Below are 20000 nucleotides of genomic sequence, written 5' to 3'. Positions count from 1 at the left end.
AGCCGAAAAATACGGATCTTTGGTTTGAGATCCAAGCAAAGACAAAGAATTCTCTTTATTCACCACCAACTGTGATCCACATTCCATCTCAAGGTAAGAAATATTGGATCCATTTAATTGTGGATCTTTTAATTTTTCACCCTGTCTTCTTTACACTGATCTAATCCAAGAGATTCTAACCCAGTCGCCGATATATCACTATAGAACAGATGCATGACAAAATTAAAAATAATTATTTTCTAAGGGAATATGAACGCTCTTGAAGAGTCAACAGTCATCTAACCCTAACCCTAACCCTAACCCCAATCACATTTAGTCAAAAGATAATGTTACATAATGGATTTCTTGTAGATGATGTTATGGATTTAAGTGGAGAGGGTTTTTTTCCTTCTACTTCTTCATCCAGTTTTGATGAGCAACATCACGCAATGTCTGACGTCTACAATTGAACCATGTTACGTTTTCTTCAGTCTACCACACTTGCTAGTGCCTAACTTTTCCAAACGCGTTATACAATAACTTATTTCTTAACCCAGTTGTTAATTCATAATCACCTTATTTCCAAATCAAGTTCTCATCTGCTATTGCTTATTTCTTAATCTGTTTGAGTTTGTGTTTTTTGAATTATTTAATTATTTTATTTGTGAGTCTGTCAGTGTAATTGTGTCCTGTTTGTCTCTCTTTTAAACTTTCTTCTACCTAGAATCCACCATCTTCTCTGTTATAGAATAATTGCTTATATGCGATTATGTCAGTTTTGTCCTAATTTGCAACTTCTACTTCTTCATCCAGTTTTGATATTTAGGATTCTGTGATTTTCCTGGACTTTGGGATGAGCAACATCACGCAATGTCTGACGTCTACAATCGAACCATGTTACGTTTTTCCGCAGTCTACCACACTCGCTAGTGCCTAGCTTTTCCAAACGTGTTATACAATAGCCTATTTCTTAATCCACAATAACCTTATTTCCAAATCAAGTTTCTCATCTAATATTGTTAATTTCTTAATCCATTTTTTTAAACCTATCTAAGAACACTCCCAGATACATAAAGTACATTTGTGTGGAAATTTTTTTTTTTAATCGGCCTAACTGTTTCGGAGTCCACAGGAAACGAACTCTTGGACAGCATTCTTTGCAAGGATGTTTAATCAAAAAGGATTGATTTTGTCATTTTTACATTTAATTTTATATTCCTTGCTAAATTGGTATCTGATGACAATGGATCAAATTTAATGCAAATCTGAAATATTTGAATTTTCAAATGGGAATTTGTGACAATATTATGTCCCCTACAAACCTTATGAATATTCCAAAGAAACTGAAATTTCCCTTTTGTTTATCATCAGCGGTGGCCCTGCCATTTAACAGGGTTGCCGACCACGGCTCGCCAATGCAAACGGCTGTCCATTGCCTAAAACAGCTCAACTTTTGATGATAATCCCGTCCAATCGATCAAGTTGTCCATCAAAGTGCATCTTGGTTGACCTTGCTTTTTTGATCCTGGCATTCTACGAAACAAAACTAGATGTTCTATGCCTTTTTGACAGTAAATATGGTCTAAGAAAATAATTTTTCTTTTCACAATAGTTTCCATCAGCATTTCTTTAGTGCATCCAGATCTAGTCCATATTTCCTCATCAGAAATATGATCTATCCAAACAACCCCTAACCAAATTTCTGCGCTATTAATGCGTTTCTGCATTTTGGGGCAGATAATCCAGCTTTCGCAACCATGTAGCAAGACAGACCAAAACGGGCCTGGATATGACCTATAACTATATCCGATGGTGAGGCTCCACCTTGCGGGCTTTGGGGAGTGTGGAGCCACCCTTTAATTGCCATTACTCCCAGGTCCACTCTGACCCGTAGTGGTAGTATCTGTTAGGATCCCAACTATGGGTTAAATAGAATCTGACGTAAAAAAAAATATACTCCATTAAAAATCGTTCCTCAAAATTACTAGATTCGGCATTAAATAACCTGAAAAAGGTTGATATGCCGTAAAACAAAAACAACCAACCATTTATTTCTAGAAGTTTCTGGAGATCTTCTTTAGATGTTGCAATTCTACGGTCAATTCAGTTTAGTTTTTTAGTTTATTATTACATCATTTTTTGATCAAATTTTAGTATTAGATTGTTGCATAAGTTTCTGCCATTTTTTTTTAAGAAAATCAAAGAATTTTAAGAGCAAAAGTAAGTTCGTGTGGGACCCAAGCTCCAAGTTTTTGTGTGAATCCCATCGACTGAAGATGGCATTAAATTGTCGCAAAATTACAGCTCATCTTTTCACCCAATTCTCTGCATGTCTGATGACCATCTTCCTTTAAAAGAACCCTGAGTTGATCTTCATCTCTCTTGATTGGTCTTCCGGAATGAGGTCAAAATTACTGTGTTTGAATCTGGTAAACCAATCTTGAACAGTTCTCTCAGCTATAGTGTTTTCTCCACATATATCCACAAATATGCTTGGTCACTTCACTCGCTTTTTGACATCGGATAAAGGTGAAAAGGAGGTGTCGAAAATGTGATTTTTTTATCTACTTGACAATCCATTTGACGGTTCTAAAAAACAAGAAAAAATTATATGAGCAAAAAACGATGACCATTATCTTGTAGAACAGAATATGTGCTTTCTAATCATATATAACACTTTTCCAAATACCAAAACATGTTTTAGAACAAAAAAATTTTTATGAAACTGCAGGGACTTATGTAACAACCTGATAAAGGATCCTGCAATTGTCCTGAACCTTGGGATGAGCAACATGATGAGATGTCTGACGTCTGTAATCAAACCATGTCACGTCTCCCTCAGTCTACCACACACAGGATATCAATATATGTTATGCAATAGCTTATTTTTTTATCCAGTTTCCGGTTCATTATCGCCTTATTTCGTTTTTCTTTTTTTTTTTTTTGAACACCCTCGTACAATGTCAGCTTATTACTTAATTCAGTTTTTAATCCATTTATCGCCTTATTTCCAAATCAAGGTTTTAATCTTGCTTCAATATTGCTTAAAAAACTAGTGTTGGGATTATATCAGAATCAAGACCTGAAAAAAAATCAGAACTTCTGGGGTATCGGAATCAGAAAAGTGTGCATCTATTTTCCAATGTCAAAAAAACATTTTTTTTTCTTTTTGTTTGTTTTTGTTTAAAACTTAGTGTTCCACATCAATTATATTTATTGATTTTAATGATGAATTAATAAATATTTATTGATTTTACACTATGAGTAAAACTAAATTCTATAGATTATACTCAACAAGAGTATTTTTACATTTGTAAAAATATATAAAGAACTTCAATGGAGCATTTGAATGTTTATGTATCTCATAGAGAAGGGGCCTCTTGATTTCTGAGAACTGCGATTGAAGAAAAAAAAAATTAATGCAAACACAAAAGGACATTTTGTCTTGCAACATTGAGTTTTTTGTTTTTTTTACTTTTGACCATATAAATGATATTCTTGACAAAAACATGCAACTGTTTGATTTTCAGGTTTAGAGAAGCTGAAAGATTTCATGGTTGTCCAACTGAACAGTACACATGTTAATATTTCATGGATCCTTCAACAACACCTGAAAAATCCGACGGTCACTGTGATGTCTTGTTTAGGAGATAGTTCAGGTTCCGTTTTATGGTGTAACGTAAGTACTTGCTTTACAAATCTTAACAAACCTCTCGATGATAAATTGACTCTAAAACTTCTTGGTTTTTCTTTCTCGTCAAATTTTTCTTGCACTTCATATGTTAGATCCATGTTAGATTCTCATAGAGTCAGTCACAAACCTTTTTATGACAGACAGGGTGAATTAGAAATATCAGGGCAGTCAAAATATTTTTTAAATTTAAAGAATATAATTATTTATTATATCAATAAATTTTTGTTATTTTAAAACCATGTTTTTGACTGCCTAGTTATTTCTGATTCACACCCTACAATAATATGATTAGTTAAAAAACATATATATATATATATATATATATATATATATATATATATATATATATATATATTGTGTACAGAAAGTTGTTATTCGAATATTGGCTGAAGAGAGCTTCATAAGGATACCTTAAACGGGCCTTATTATCGGGCTTGAAACCGACGGTACTAATGATTTGTCTCATCTAACAACTTTCTGTACACAAAATATAAATACGCTCTTACATTTCGGATTTTCCTTTTAATTGAGCACTCTGCTGGATTTCTTTTTCCAAAAAAACTAATCATATATATATATATATATATATATATATATATATATGCACAGATCATCATATAATGATTAGATCACTCTGACAGACGTTAAAAACATTTTAAAATAAATAAAGTCAGTCACAATTAGATCCATTGCTCTTTCTGATTCTTGTAAAATTAGTTCTCTCACATATGAAACTATTCTCTTTCTTTACAAATCTACTATCAGTATGGAGTACTGTTGTCATTTTTAAACTGAATTTGTGTCTCATTTAACGGTGCTTAATCAGGCATAGAAACATATTTGTTATTTGATTGCCTCCACCCTGTCTTGTTCTCTACAAGCTCTCTCACATATGTGATGTTGCTAGCCTCAATCTTTTCTATAAATACTATTGTGGCATGTGACGTGATTAACTACGAAAAGCAAAATAATTGTGTGTCCCTTTTCTTTCTGAGATTTTCATGGATGGCTCTGCTCCTGAGAAAAATCGACACTGAAACTTCTTGGTCTTTCTTTCTCATCAAATCTTTTTTTTTTTTTTTTTCTTTAATGGAGTACATATATTAGATCCATTGCTCTTTCCGCTTCTCATAAAGTCGATTCTCTCTATAGGTCTAAACACTTGAGGCTATTCTCTCAGACCACGTATGGAGAACTGTTGTCATATTTGAACTGTTGAATCTGACCCATTTGAAGGTTCTTGATAAATTGCAAAAACATATTTATAATTTGATTGGCTCCACCATTTATTCTTCTCTGCAACCTCACTCTTACATACAATAATGGGATACGGCATTAAAAATTAATAACAGTACAGTATATAATACACATGTATATAATCAACTAACATTATAAATAACACCGTAAGGCGGGGCAAATACTGTAACCAGAGGCTTGAAAAACAACATATTCCACATCATAACTGAAAAAAACGTATCCTAGGGCCACTGTATCCTGGGGTTCTACTGTATGTGATGTTGCTAGTCTCAGTCTTTTCTATAAATACTATTGTGGTATGTGTTCTTCAGAATTGTCTGATCTTTTCCTTGTACCTATAGCTTTAGTCTTTTCATAAGACCAATAAGCATATCCTGTCTTTCGTTCTTGTTAGTTCTTTACATCAAGTGGCTTCACGTCTTGTCTGGAGTGATTCCCATTAAAAAAAATGAATTAATGTTTCCACCTGCTCCTGGCCAACAAAACAGGAATAATCTACCCTTGTGGATTAAATAGCTTAATTTGATTAAGTTTCTAAATTGGAAAAGACGCATCTGTTGAAGATGGGAGGTTAATCGGTCGAACTGCTGTGAAAATAATCAAGATTAACATAGTAGTTTAAATGATCACAGATTTAAATTTTTACATGTATCAGATCCATACTCTTTAGTCAATTCACTCTATAGCTCTAAACACTTGAAGCTATTCTCTTCTCTCTGTACAAATCTACTATCAGGCCATGTATGGAGTACTATTGTCATATTTGAACTGGTTAATCTCTCCTATTTGATAGTTCTTAATAAGACACAGAAATGTATATGTGATTGTATTACCCCCCCTTTCTTCTCCTCTGCAACCTCACCTTCACAGGTGTGCTGTTGCTAATCTCAGTTGTTTTTATGCATTCTTCAGAATTATCTAATATGTTCCTGCTTCCTTTGTTCCAGTTCGTTTGACATGTTGGTCTAGTGGTTTCCTTCAATGTGTATTTTGATACCTAATTATAATATGACTTTCTATTTGTTAGTTCTCATTTAATCTAGGGAAACGTCCGGTTTTATATATGTATATATATATATATATATATATATATAAAAGCGAAAATGTATGTATGTATGTGTGTTCGCTTTTTCTGTGTGTCTACAAAAGGCTTCTTTCAAAGAAGCGGTCGGTCGGTTCACAACTTTTTAAAACTTTTTATATCATATACAAATCGTAATATCTCACACTTAACAACGAAGCTCGCCTGTCTATTTAATTTGCTCAATTTCGGGAAGATAAATATTCAATATTTGTCGCTCGCCGCATGTGGGTTAGTCTTTTTCCTATAACATCTTGGGGCGAGGAAAAAAGCGTTCAGCAGTAAATGAAATCCCGCAGTCAAACTGACCTCATTAACTCATTAAAACGAGCACCTGCTAAATCCAACTAATTAAATAAATTCAAACGTGTTTCCGTAAGCATATAAAGTTGCAGTCTGTATGTGTGACTAAACAGTGACTATCTTTTCTGCCATATTTGTTGTTCTACAGACTTTATTAGGAATTTCAACCTGTAGAACAAATTCAATTAAGTTTTTAGCCAGGAAAATAGCTGCTTATGGGTCAAAATTGAAAAAAAATAGAACCGATTCAAAAATGAATTCTACACATGCGCAAATATACAGTCATAATCTAAAAAAGACGTTATTTTTATCTTTTTATATAACTATGGTTCCTTCTTTCCAAAAACTCTCTTTCTGCTGACTGTTTTCCTCCTACCGATAGCCTTTTTAAGACTAAAGTCATCAGGCATCTCCTGTCTTTGTGATACTTATCTTTCATTCTTGTTAGCTTCTTACATCAAGTGGTTTCATGCCTTGTATGGAGCGATTTCCATCTAAAAAAAAAAAAAAAAAAAAAAAAATACAGGACATCATCATACAAATGTGAAAGTTTTCATATAAAAAACTTTCCCTGCGAGAAAGTACAAACTAGAAAATTATATATAATGCGATAGCAAGAGCTCTATTGGATTCCTCCGCCGTCTGTGCACTCCCCCCCCCCACACTCCTCTTTGTGTATACCTTTACAGTTCTTCTCCAACAGCTGTGGTTTTCAGCCAGTTACAAGCTCGCCATAAAGAATATCTGTTAATGATAGTCTCCTGAGGTTGCACATGTAGAAAGTAGTGTTGGGACAATTAATCGAAATCGATAATCGGAAAAATCGGAATATTTGAGAGTATCGGTATCTGAATCGGTATCAGAATCGGAAAAAGTTGTACCGATTTTCCGATGCCAAAACGATTCTTTTAATTTTTTTTTTTTTATTTGATTTTGTTTAAAGCAAAATCTCCCATTGCTAGTAATAATGATAAAATAATAAATATTTATTGATTTTAAACGACCAGTGAATCTAAAATCGATAAATCATCCCCTACAAGTATATTTTTACCTTTAGGAAAATATTTGCAGATTTAACATGTGTGTTTTTACGGTAATCAGAGAAAAAAAATACAACTATATTGTTAAATATTAAGAGATTTATAAAAAAATCAGAATCGATAATTGTATCGGAATCAGGAATTGTATCGGAATCGGCAAAAATATTGGAATCGTCCCATCACTATTAGCAGGGGATTGAGTCTGTTCTTTTGATAGGAGTAGAGAGCCCATGATTCACTGCCATAGAGCAACGTGCTGAGCATGCTGGCTCAGTACACCTTCATCTTGATCTTTATTAAAATCATATCGAAATAGAAAGAACAGTAAGGATAGATGGTACTTGTGCAGAATTTGAACGAGACATAACTTGGCCTTATTTTGTTGTTATCTTTTTTGTTTTTACACGTCAATAAAAAATGTTTTAAAAATTGGGAGTTAAGTAGGACGTCCCCAAATATTATGAAAGGGTGAATGCGGTATTATGGTGAAAGAAGATACTAGCTGGGAGAAACTTTTGACTTTGTTTAGTTCTGGAGTGACAAGGATGACCAACGACCCCCAAAATCCCCCCTTTTGAGTTGGCCATGTGCCTAAGTTTTTTGTTCATCGTTGATTTTGACTGTATTTTTTAACATGAATAAAAGATTTAATATCTCAAAGTGTAGTATCTGTTCTTCAGATGCTGAAATTCAGTTTCTTGTTCTCTATCAGTGGAGAAGAAATCCTTGACGACTGAGACAATTTTTATTTTTGTTCCTTTTTTCCACGTTAAAAAACGACCCTGGTGTCTAACTCCGTCCCGTGGGGAGGCATTGTAAATAGGAACTAACTGTCCGCTCGACTTTGCTCAGAACATGATGTCATACACTCAAGTTTGACTAATCTGACGTAAGATGCCGATCAGCCAATCAATGCATGGCAAAGGAGTAGACGATCTTTGGGGAAAATATTGGAAGAAAAAAATCAATAAATCAACACACCATCAAACGGTCGTTCCTAACAACTTTATACGAGATGAATATCTCCATCTTGGATCAATAGTTTCTGATTGGTGGCGTGGGGCATACTGTCGAAATTGATATGTCATTATTTAATTGTCGCAAACACAAAGTCTGTTGACTTCTCAAGCTGCTCTGGGTGTTCGGAGGCTATGACGCTGCAAAAGGCGGTTTCCTCATCATGGTCTCAAATAGGAATGCTGAAACCCCCCTTCCTGTTTTAAATGAGTATATTCTGCTGGGGACCATGTTCATGTCAGACTGCTAGAAAACTTATAGTGGAGACAGAAATTTGATAATGATGCTTTAGTCTTTATATATCGGAAAGCTATTCAGTTGGCGAAGTTTCTTCCATATCCGCTGTTTCTCTAGAAAAGTCTACCTAATCCTAAGGGAATATCCAGACTGTCTTAATTCAATTTAATTTAAAAAAAAAAAAAAAAACAGTTGTGCAGCCCCACCCTACAGAAAAAAAATGTTCATGAAAAGAAAAAAAGAAAAAGAAAAAGTAACAAAAATAAAATAATACAAAAAAACACATAAAATGTTTTTTGTAAAAAAAATATGAAAATCACAAAAAAAATTGGTTATCTTTACTAATTAATTTTGTTCAACCAAAAAAAAAAAAAAATGATTGAAAAAAGAAATACATTTTTATTTTTTTCAGTTAAAACAAATTTGTTACAAGAATAAAATAGAAATTGTTACGTTAGGTCATTGTTTCTTTTTTATTTTCATTATATATATATATATATATATATATATATATATATATATATATGATTATTTCCACAGCCAGACAACGTCGCAGCTCACAAGAGCCATGGCAGCTAACAAACCGGAAGCCAAAGACTCGAGTTTCGCTCTCATTTGGGCTCATCATTACAGACAGTCGATTTTCGCTGTGGTTTGCTTGATCTGTGTTAGTTTCTTGTGTGTGTGGCAGTTTGCTCAATTGGTAGAGTCCTTACCTTGCATGCAAGAGGCTTGGGTTTCGAATCCCAAGTTTGGATGTGTCCAACTGATAAGCCCAAACAAGGGAAAAACTCGAGTCTTGGGTTTCCGGTTTTTTGGCTGTCATGGTTCTTGTGAGCTGCAACGTTGTTTGGCTGTGGAAATAATTGTATAATCTCTCACATTCTGAAGATATATATATATTTCTGGTGATTTTATTATATTTAAATGTTTTCTTCAGTATGTTCTGGTAGTTTACGTTAGAAATTGTTACGATAGGTTGTTGTTTCTTTTTTGTTTTTATTATATATATATATATATATATATATAAATATTTTTTTTTTTTTTTTTTTTTCTGTTGATTTTATCATATTTAAATGTTTTCTTCAGTATTTTCCTTGAGTAGCAGTGTTACGCTTTGATAATCGGCAACGCTCAATGAAAGCCGACAGTTGACGTCATATTCCAAGCAAAGTCGAGCAACCAGTTAGTTATGTCTGGTTCAAATTCTGCACACAAGTACCGGATAGATATTTAAAACAGGACAACAGAATTCGGTCTTGAAACAATTCATTTCAAAATGAGTAAAAGTTGGCAGTTTGTTAATCTTAGTAAACATAAGTTAATTTTCATTTATTGGGGGAGGGGGGGGGTGATTGCATTTTATTTAAAAAAGATGTAGAAAGTGATAATCCATGTACAAGCATGAATAAATATATTACAAGAATAAAAAAGCATTGGAAATGCAAAAGGATATAGGGATGGTATGCCAAAAAGTATACAAACAAGATAGCTATGAATGGCTAGGCACATGGAAATAGAATTGCATCCAAAGTATAGCCCTATAGCTTTTTACAACCGTAATGATGGCACGGAATGAAGATTGGAGAAAAGCTATAGGACTATACTTTGGATGCAATTCTATTTCCATGTGCCTAGCCATTCATAGCTATCTTGTTTGTATACTTTTTGGCATACCATCCCTATATCCTTTTGCATTTCCAATGCTTTTTTATTCTTGTTAATTAGTATTTTTACTTACAGTCTTATTTTTAAACTTACATTCATGATAGTATTGTCTTTTTTAGGAGGCGACTCATTGCCGCCTCCATTAGTAGCAGGTCGCTTCCTGCTGGGTTTTAGGTCTTTTTATAATAGTTTGTGCATGAGGCAGCTTTTTTCCCCTTGGGATCCCTGTTATACCGTGCTTTTGAGTCAGCACGTGAGGCAGCCTTCTTTTTTTCTGGTTCTTTGTTATAAAGAGCACATGAGGCAGCTTTTTTTCCCTCGGAATCCCTGTTATACCATGCTTTTGAGTCAGCACGTGAGGCAGCCTTCTTTATTTCTGGTTCTTTGTTATAAAGAGCACGTGAGGCAGTTTTTTCCCCTCGGGATCCCTGTTATACCGTGCTTTTGAGTCAGCACGTGAGGCAGCCTTCTTTGCCTCAGGATTTGCATGATACTTAATTTTTATTATTTCAGCATTTTTCTGATAGTATTCTTTTTGCTCAGATAATACCTTGACTTTGTTTTTTTCATAGTCTATATTTCTCTGAGCTTTTTTACTACGTGCTGACTTTGGCATTTTTTATTAAATGTAAACATATAACACTTATGTGTATCTTACTATAATATCACTTATCTTATAGCAAGACAACTCTCGTAGAATTGAGATACTGCCCCGTCACCAATAGTTAAAGTGTGGAACGGCATATACACCAATAGTGTAGTTGTTATCTTTATATGAAGTCCTAATCAGTGACAGTGTGAGGTTACTTGGTTAATTTATTGTTGTTTATTTTAGAAAACTTACTTGTTTTTATTAGTAGATTGTGTATAGTAGCCACAATATCTAGTTATTTTTGTGGCTAGGGCTTGGATTTTGATTCTTTTTGGTCAGCTTCCAGTGAGTTCTTAGAAGATGACTTTCTTGCAGTTTCTTTTGCGGTTAATTTAACTCATTTCCTTTGGCGTTTGGTGAGTTCTTAGAAGAACTGGTCTGATCTACTTTTCTTAGCGAGCGAAGAGATTCAGCCGCATTTAACAATGGTTGCTATAGTGTATTTTTGCGCATGCGTGAGAATTTCAAGTTTCCTCCTTATTTTCCAATAGTTTGACAGTAGTCATGTGTCTTTCTGCCAAGAGCGACAGACGTCAGTGTTAGCCGTGATCGTCTAGAGGTTAGGACCCCACGTTGTGGCCATGCTAACCTAGGTTCGAATCCTGGTCACAGCATTGACATTTTGTACATATTTTACAGTCCAAAATCTGAAGAATTATTTGTTTTTATAACATTGTTTTTTGACGTCGTACTTGCTGATAGGTTACTCTTATAACAATTTTGATCAACTAAGATAAAGATTTCATGGTTTCATTAACGCTGGTGGGTTACTGTTTAAAGAAAAAACCTTAACGTACACCTCAAATATTCAGCGTCCAAGAAATATAGGCCACTGGCAAACTGGAACGTCTGTGAGCATCCGGTGTATTATTTGGAGCTGTCCCTTTTGAGAGAAGTTCCGTGTTCGAAGTGGTCTGTCTACATTGGGTATATAGTGTTTAAATCTTGTTATTACACGTAATCTTATTTAATTATGGAGTTAGCTAAAAAGCGATGGGTCACTGCACTTCTCCGTGTAAAGAGCAGTCGATTGATGCTTGAACTGTTGTCAGAGACCGTTCGTACACCGAGATAGATCGTCTCAAAAGAAAGAAGAAAGAAGAAAGAAGAACAATTGGCCATTTTTGTACCCTTTTTTTTCTTCTCTCTTTTGACATTTTAACCGACGTTCTGACACTCGCTGGATTCGTAAGACGCTTCTCTGTAAGAATATGTGCTTTTTGAAACTTATAAGTTGATTTTAGTTGAGATTTGGATAGTTTTGTTTTGTAGGCGTATATAGGCGTGTACGGGTCATCCCTATATAGAGAGTGCTACCGCCTCTCTGATTAAGGGAAATGATGTGGTTAGGGTAAGGTATCGGGAGGGGGGGATGTATTTTAATCTTTGTTATTTTTTTATCTTTTTTTTTTTTTTTGCAGTCAAGTGTGAAGTGGTCAACGGTCAAGAACCAAAATTTCACAATTCTGAAAGCTGTGAACTCAAACTACTTTGCTGCATCTGTGAGCGATTTGAAAAGAAGCAGTCCATTGATGTTGGCTGGATGCATTTTGTCTAGCGGAATCGGTAAATTTTCTGCTTTTTATTTTATTTTATCTTTTTCTTGGAAGATGGAAGAGTACGTAGAAATTTACGAATATTTTTATTTATTTGGTCAATCTATTCCAATCGCTCTCTATCTCTTCCCTCTTTCTCCATCAACTATGTACATCTCTCTCTCTCTCTCTCTCCCTCCCCCCCTTCTCTCTCCATTGAAAAGAATACTATTTAACCTGTAGCTGGGTTTTATTGTGTGTGTGTGTGTGTGTGTGTGTGTGTGTGTGTGTGTGTGTGTGTGTGTGTGCGTGCGTGCACTTGATATTGCTAGGTATATTTTTTCTCTCCAACCGCAAGAAATGTGACACAAAGTTCAGAAAAGTGTGATCGAAACTCCAGAATGTTGTTCATCTTAATGTTCATTTCTTTCAATATGTTAAAATGTCCAATTCTTAACAGCACCTGTTTCGTAGTGCAGGAACAATCATATAATTATGCCAATTTTTAAGTATTTTCAGCCCTGATTCATCAGGAGAATAAGAACTTATTAACTTTTTTGGAAAAGTGTATTGAGCAAAAAAAAAAAAAAAGTGGTAGTATGCAGGCAGGCTCGAACCTGTACCACAAAGGAGGAAAAGAATGTGAAAAAAAAAATGTGACATCTTTGCTGTTGCGGCCATCGCCAAACTGGAAGTAACGAAGGTTTAAATCAAGGCTAGTCAATCAAAAAGAGGGGATGACTTTCGAAAATATCGGCGAAGAAAGCGACCCCCACCTTGTAGAACAGTGCCCAGTTGAAGGTGAAGAAACTAGTGTTTTTAGGCAATTTTTCGATATTTGTTGTCCGAAGAGTCGAGCTTCAAAACATTACCGATCTCGTAAAAATCTGTCGCCTCTGTCAAAAGTTTTAGGCAGACATACATGCATTTAAACATATATATATATATATATATATATATATATGTATGTATATATGTATTTGTAGTCATCAACATGCAGTCCTGTTTCGTTGTATCACAACTCATCAGTGCCGCTAGACTAGCACCTCTCCTAAGCTGAGGATTGAACCTAGAACCATCACATTGATAGTCAGCAGTTCTACCGATTGACCCATGGGACTGACACCTGCAAATAACCTTGCCAAATGTCTATTTTAAACAAACATTCGTCCACCACTTTTATAGTGCTAAAACCGCTTATTTATAAACAAATAGGGAACCTCGCATTTTTCAGCCAATTAAGTAGCGAATGAGATTATTTACGACAGTGCTCTACCCAAATGTACATACATCTCATATCAGAATTAAAGTGTATATAAGTCCATTTTCAGTATGAAAATTAATTTGTGAAACAATGTAGATTTTGTACATATTAATTAAATTGTGAACAAACTGACAAGAATATGATTTTATTATAATAGATTCTGGTCAGTCAGTAATGTCCGCCTTAAATAGTCTCTACTTTCTTTATCTTAATTCAAGGGGAAGTAACTCATCTCTAATTGGATATCAACAACTGAAAACTAATCTTTCTTTCCCACATCTTAAAATCTAGTACATGTGAATGAAAATTAAAAAAAATATTTCTCGTTTTCTCTTTTTAGCTCGAACTCCTCAAAAAGCAATTATAAGTGAAAGAAACGCAACCCGAATAACTTTGTTGTGGCCCCCCTACAAATGCTCAAATTTAAATGGAAGACCAATTTTGTTCCAGGTTCTTTATGCAGAAAAAATAAATTGCGCGAATGGTAAGTGTTGTCAAAATAACGCTACACAGATAATGACAGATTTTTTTTGTTTGCAGCCTTTGGCAAGAAATGAAATCAGGGGTCACCAAATTACTGACCTCAGGTCAAATCAGACCTGATGGAATATTTCATACCATTAGTTAATTTTAAAACAACATAGCTATACAGAAATGGTTTTTGCATTCATTCTTTTTTTTTTTGTTTGCGAACTGTTATCCTCATCTTCACCATGTTTTGATCAACTCATCCTCTGGTCTTCTTCGGGTGATTAACCGTAACAGGATAGGAATACTGAGTCTTGTAACTGTATCCCCAGTAATTACTGCCTTCCATAGTTGTTGTCTCACCACGTTTTTGATTGGCCAACTAATTCTTTAGTTTTTTTGTTTTTTTTTTACATGGGGATCACCACTTATAAAGGCCCAGAGGCCACTCGAGGATAAGGGTTAATGGGTATACATTAGTCATTGTGATTTTAGCGCAGTAAACATTAGTGGGCATTTTATAACTTGGATTACTTACGGGGACGTTTCAATAAGAACTTGTTCATGTTGGACTTGAAGATAATCAGATTGTAGTCAGCTGGAAAGCAGTCAAAAGGAATAGAGTTCCACAAGCAAGCAGTTCTAAGAAAGAAGCCCTGTTCATGGAATCTACGTTTAGGTGTAGGCACAGATAGATAGTGTGGGAAATTGTTGATAGTTGTTCTGGCTAGACGAGTGTTTTTCATGAAAGTCTGGTGAGGGGGGACCATAGATTGAAGTTCAGATGAGCCATGAAAATAACGATAAAGCAGGGACAGGCTCGCTACGTCTCTTTTGTGGGAAAGAGGTTGCAGGGCAGAGAAAAGGGCATCCCCCACTAAGCTACAAAGTTTATTTTGAACTCTGTCAAGGCAGGATAAGCTGCTTTTAGCAGCTCCTGCCCAGATGTGGCAACAGTACTCCATCGTTGGCCGAACCTGGCATTTATATAAGTAAAGAATTGCATCAGGAGTGAGATATCTTCTGGAATGGTAGAAGAATCCCACCATTTTTCCAGTGACTTTGGCAATGGATTTAATATACGTGTTCCGTTTCAGATCAGAAGTGAAGATCAAGCCCAGAGGCCTTTGACCAACTAATTCTTTAGTCTGCTTGGGTAGGATTGAAATCACTGCTTACCTGAAACCGTAGAAACCAATGGCTCTATCCACTGCGCCATGATCCCCAAAAGGATTAGTTGGCCAAAAATGTGGTGAGACAACAATTATGGAAGGCAATAATTACCAGGGATAAGTTCCAAGACTCAGCATTCCTATTCCATCAGGGTTAATCACCTGAAGAAGGCCAAAGGATGAGTTGGCTGAAACATGGCGAAACAAAAACATCTATGAAGATGAGGATAACAGTCCACAAAATAAAAGAATACTCAAATTATGAAGCCTCATCTCAAAGGATTCCAAAAATAAAAAACAAAAAATATAAGATGTGTTTTTTTTTTTTTTCTGACTCTCTAAAATTCAGAACAAACTTTCTGCTTTTATTTCTATCAACTGGCTTCAGAATTGTTGCATTGTTGCTTACCTGTCTTCTCGTGAAGCTGGATGTGATATGTCGTGTATGGTTACTCCTGAATGCCATAAGAATGTTCATAGTTGGTAATAATTATCAATAAAAATTGCCTTTCCTCATTTTTTTTTTTTTTACTTGGGTATCATCATTAAGGCCCGGAGGCGACTCGAGGATAAAGGTTAATGAATGTAAGGTGGTAGTGTAGTAAACGTTAGTGATGTAAATTGGGTAGAATTTGTTTACATTAGATTTGAAGGCTACCATTTTGTATTCAACTGGGGAGCAGGGCAGCAGAACAGTCTTTCAGGAACAAGTAGTTCTGGGAAACAAGCTTTGTTCATGGAATCTGCGTTTAGATTTAGGCACAAATAGAAAGTGAGAGAAATCGTTTATAGTGGTTGTAGCTAGTCGAATGCTTTTTTATGAAAGTTTGTCAATGGGAAACCATAGATTGGAGTTTGGCCTTGGAGGATTTCTCTATATATATTACTGAGGACTGAACAGATACTGCACATTGATCTGAGCTGAAACAATTGCACCTTTTTATTTTTATGAAAACACCTTTGCTGTGTTTTCAAGAAATAAAACAGTTTCAATATCTATATACACACAAATAGCCATTCCTTTGTGTGAAATACTAAAGGACGTAAGTGAACATCAGCAGCAGTTGACTGAAGTATTAGTATTGTTTATAATGCAAGCAAAATGATAACTGGCTGAATCATAAAAGATGTTGTTAAGTTGGGAACCAAAGTTATGTAGCAGATGTAGGTTAATTAATTAGTAAATCAATAACCTTTGATAGTTGATTATGAATTAAATAAAAAACATACCTTGATTGTTTCAAACAAAATTCATATTGGAAATTATATCAACGGTTGACAAAAGATAAATCAATTAACATGTAATGTGTTTTTAGTTTTACACAAAGACAGAGAAGAGAGCTACATCTGCTTTTATTTACATCTTGACACAAAGAGAGCAAATGACACACAGTCTGTCATTTTATATACAGATCAAGAGAAGATAACTCCAAGTTACTTAACACCTTAAAAGACATGTCACCTAAACCCACACAAGGGAGGCAACTCTTCACATATGGTTCAAGAGACAAGAGTTATAATCTTCACAAACCCAACAAACATTGACAAATTTCCGATAGCAGACACGAGAGTGTGGTATTTTCTCACAATTTTTATTTCAATGATATGTTTTTGTATTTTTGGGGCTTCTTCATCTTCTGTTATGGCTTGCAATAAGCCACAAAGAAAACATAACAACGGTATAGAGTTTAAACAATGTATTACTGGAACAACAACGTAAAAAGGTTACAAGTGAAAAGAGTAGTAAATGTCACCGAGCAGGCGAGGGTCGCTCTGGTGTTTAATCCACACCTGGGATCAAAAGGTCTATGGTTTATATAATGGATAGAACAGTCCATTTGGAGGGTGATTCCCCCACAACATCTTCTCAGGTTGAATATTTCAGAGTGGAACGATAAAAGTGTTGCCCTAAAGAAAACAACACTACAGCTTTATTTTAAGAATTTTATTGAAAAAAATCAATTCATATAACTTGATTAATAACAGAAACGGTGGAAGGAGGTGAATAAAATTAATTCAAGAGAAACGGATAAAAACAAATGATTATCGCAACAAAAGATATATACAGGGTGGAATGATAAATGTCACTCTAAAGAAAACAACGCAACAGCTTTATTTTGAAACTTTTATTAAAAAAATGAATTCAGGTAACTTGATCATGTATTTGAGCTGACATCTATTTAATGTAGCTGCTTTCAGCCTCAATCACCATCTTGACACGGGTCTGGAACTGGTAGCATGCCTTTTCCACAAATGCTGGTGAGAGCTCGGCGAATACTTGGCAGATGGTGGCGATCAGACTAGCTTTGGTGTTGTGGAAGGTCATGTTGGTGATGTTCTCTATGTATGACCAAACGCAGTAGTTCAGTGGGTTCAGGTTGCGGATGGAGGGAGGGCCAGTGAGAGAAGGGTAAAAGTCGTAGCACTCCTGAAGTCAAGCCTGGGTCTCTTTGGATTTGTGGGCTGGCACCAGGTTCTGCTTCCACTGCCAGTGACCACGTGATTGCACGAGAGGATCACCAAAATCTTCAACTCATCTAGGTACACTTTGGTGTTGACTTTCAAGCCAACTTTGAAGATGTGAGGTTGCATGATATGGCTCTCACTTGAAACCACACTAAAGATTATAACCGTGGTTGGAAACTTTATTTTGATCATGCTGCGCACATCCCTGTTGTTCGTGGCAATCCAGCAATGTATTTTGAGGGTGCTGGCAATGGTCCTGTTGTCATAACTTGGATCAGTAGAGAGCATGAGTTGTACAGTGGCGCATCTCTGATCTCGTTCGTTGAACATTGTGTCGCTTTCAGACATGGTAAAAGTCTTGTATTGCTCGTCGAATTTGTACATAAGTGGCCAACTAGAAGATGGTCTTCCACAAAAAAAAAGGAAAGAAACCGGTTTTCATCACATAGAAATGGAATCATATTGTCTTTTCTAGGGCAACAATTTTATTGTTCCATCCTGTATTTGCACAATATTTCAGCCAATATAACTTCCAATCTTCTTCAGGTGTACTTGTTGAACTTCAAAATCTTTCTGTCACACTCAGGAATCTGCATGGAATTTGAACGGAACCCTGTATTTAATCTACGGGAATAGCATGCCTTCATTCCGTCAGCCATGACTGGGTAGAAGTCTTAAGTAATTCACAGTTATATTCTTTGAGGATTGAACCATCAACCTCCAGAGGAGTCTCGCTTAAAGCTGAATTTTACCTAGTGCTTTATGCATTATATCATGCGCAGATTCCCCGAATTGGACAGAAAGATTCTGGAACTTGATAGGATACACCTGAAGAAGGTCAGAGGTTACATCACCAAAATGTTGTGCAAGTAACCCTTCAGGTGAGAACAGTAGTCCGAATAATCATAATAATCCAAATTATTAACCCGCATCTCAAAAATTTAGAAACCTGATATGTTTTTGTGTATGTATGAAGTAAATTCCCTATACACATATGTATGCATGATTTTATGTGGCAAAATATATTTATGTTGCTATGTGTATCTGTTCATTCAACACTATTAGACTAATATGAGAGATGAATTGAAAGATAATCTCAATGAAATTTTTAGTTAAATTATAAAGAAAATTGGTAGTTTTACATTTTACAACCCAATCTCCTACAATCTTACTTCGACATCTTCCAGCAGCTTATATAAGCAGTTCAAAGATGCAGAAGTAAGGGCGATTAATTTAAAGCATGGCATACATCCGTCCCCATGTTAAGAATGACTTTCTATTTAGAAGTTACCTGAGATTGGGTTGCAAATTGGATAAGTACCAGAAAATTAAGCACAGCCAGGGCAATGCTGAATAAATGTCGCTAGTAAGTATAGAAAGATTAAATATATTTGATTTATAGCATTTAGCAGTCATAATTTAAGATTAGTTAATCCTGCAGTCGAAATTCAAGATGGCTGCCATTTTCTGCGGAGTGACTTAAGTATTTGATGGCATCCTTTTGTTGAATGAGACAATGGCGTTCAGTATCTAGTCTGATGCACTGCAGCATCTACTGTGGCTAAAAAGTTGGAGCTTGAGTTGACTCTCCAGATACAGGCTTGGGTTGTTGATAAGGAAACCTAGGTATTCCTAGTTACTAGGGTCTCCCTCTCAGCATTGCAATCAAAGCTCAATGGAAAGACATGCTAATACAGCCAGAGCCAATGCAGCTGCAGGAATTGCTGGAAAGGTGTTGCAGTGCTATCGGAACTCAAGACCGGATTTTTTTTTTCAGTGTTTACTCCTTTAGCTTTTGCCTTCCCCAAGGCATCCACAAGGCAGTGGGGCTATTTGCCTATATCTGGCAAAAATTTGAGAATATTTTCAATTTTGACAAAAATAATGGAGATCCTCATTGTAGTTATGGTTGTATCAAAATGAAAGCAACTTCTGACTTGGGTGCAATAAAAATATTTTCTCTGTCAAAATGGAATTTTATTTGGATTTAATATAAAAATCAGTAAAACAACTGGAAGTATAATTTTGCCTATCATATTAGAAAATCAGATTTAAGTATCTTAGTTTGTAGAAATGAAGCTATTGATAACAAAGTTTGAAAATCCAGTCCCCCAAAAATATACTTTCATGCATTAGATTTTTTTAATGTGTAATTTCTTCTCTTTCA

At 35.2% G+C, this 20000-nt stretch overlaps 1 protein-coding gene across 3 annotated transcripts in view; it reads left to right on the top strand.

Moving 5' to 3' along the window:
* The window catches only part of LOC145296883 (uncharacterized), a 155270-nt gene that overhangs the window by 86215 nt on the left and 49055 nt on the right, over positions 1 to 20000 (top strand). For all 3 annotated transcript variants that reach the window (XM_080143028.1, XM_080143027.1, XM_080143029.1), the window contains 4 exons: positions 1 to 93; positions 3510 to 3658; positions 12350 to 12494; positions 14068 to 14211. The exon at positions 1 to 93 is cut by the window's left edge and continues 106 nt beyond it. In XM_080143028.1, coding sequence (XP_079999154.1) covers positions 1 to 93; positions 3510 to 3658; positions 12350 to 12494; positions 14068 to 14211 — 531 coding nt within the window. The remainder of the gene's footprint in view (positions 94 to 3509; positions 3659 to 12349; positions 12495 to 14067; positions 14212 to 20000) is intronic.

This window comes from Euprymna scolopes, chromosome 17, assembly GCF_053919585.1.
Source record: "Euprymna scolopes isolate OS-2025 chromosome 17, ASM5391958v1, whole genome shotgun sequence".
Lineage (NCBI taxonomy): Eukaryota > Metazoa > Mollusca > Cephalopoda > Sepiida > Sepiolidae > Euprymna > Euprymna scolopes.
This window is presented reverse-complemented; position numbering and strand designations above follow the sequence as displayed.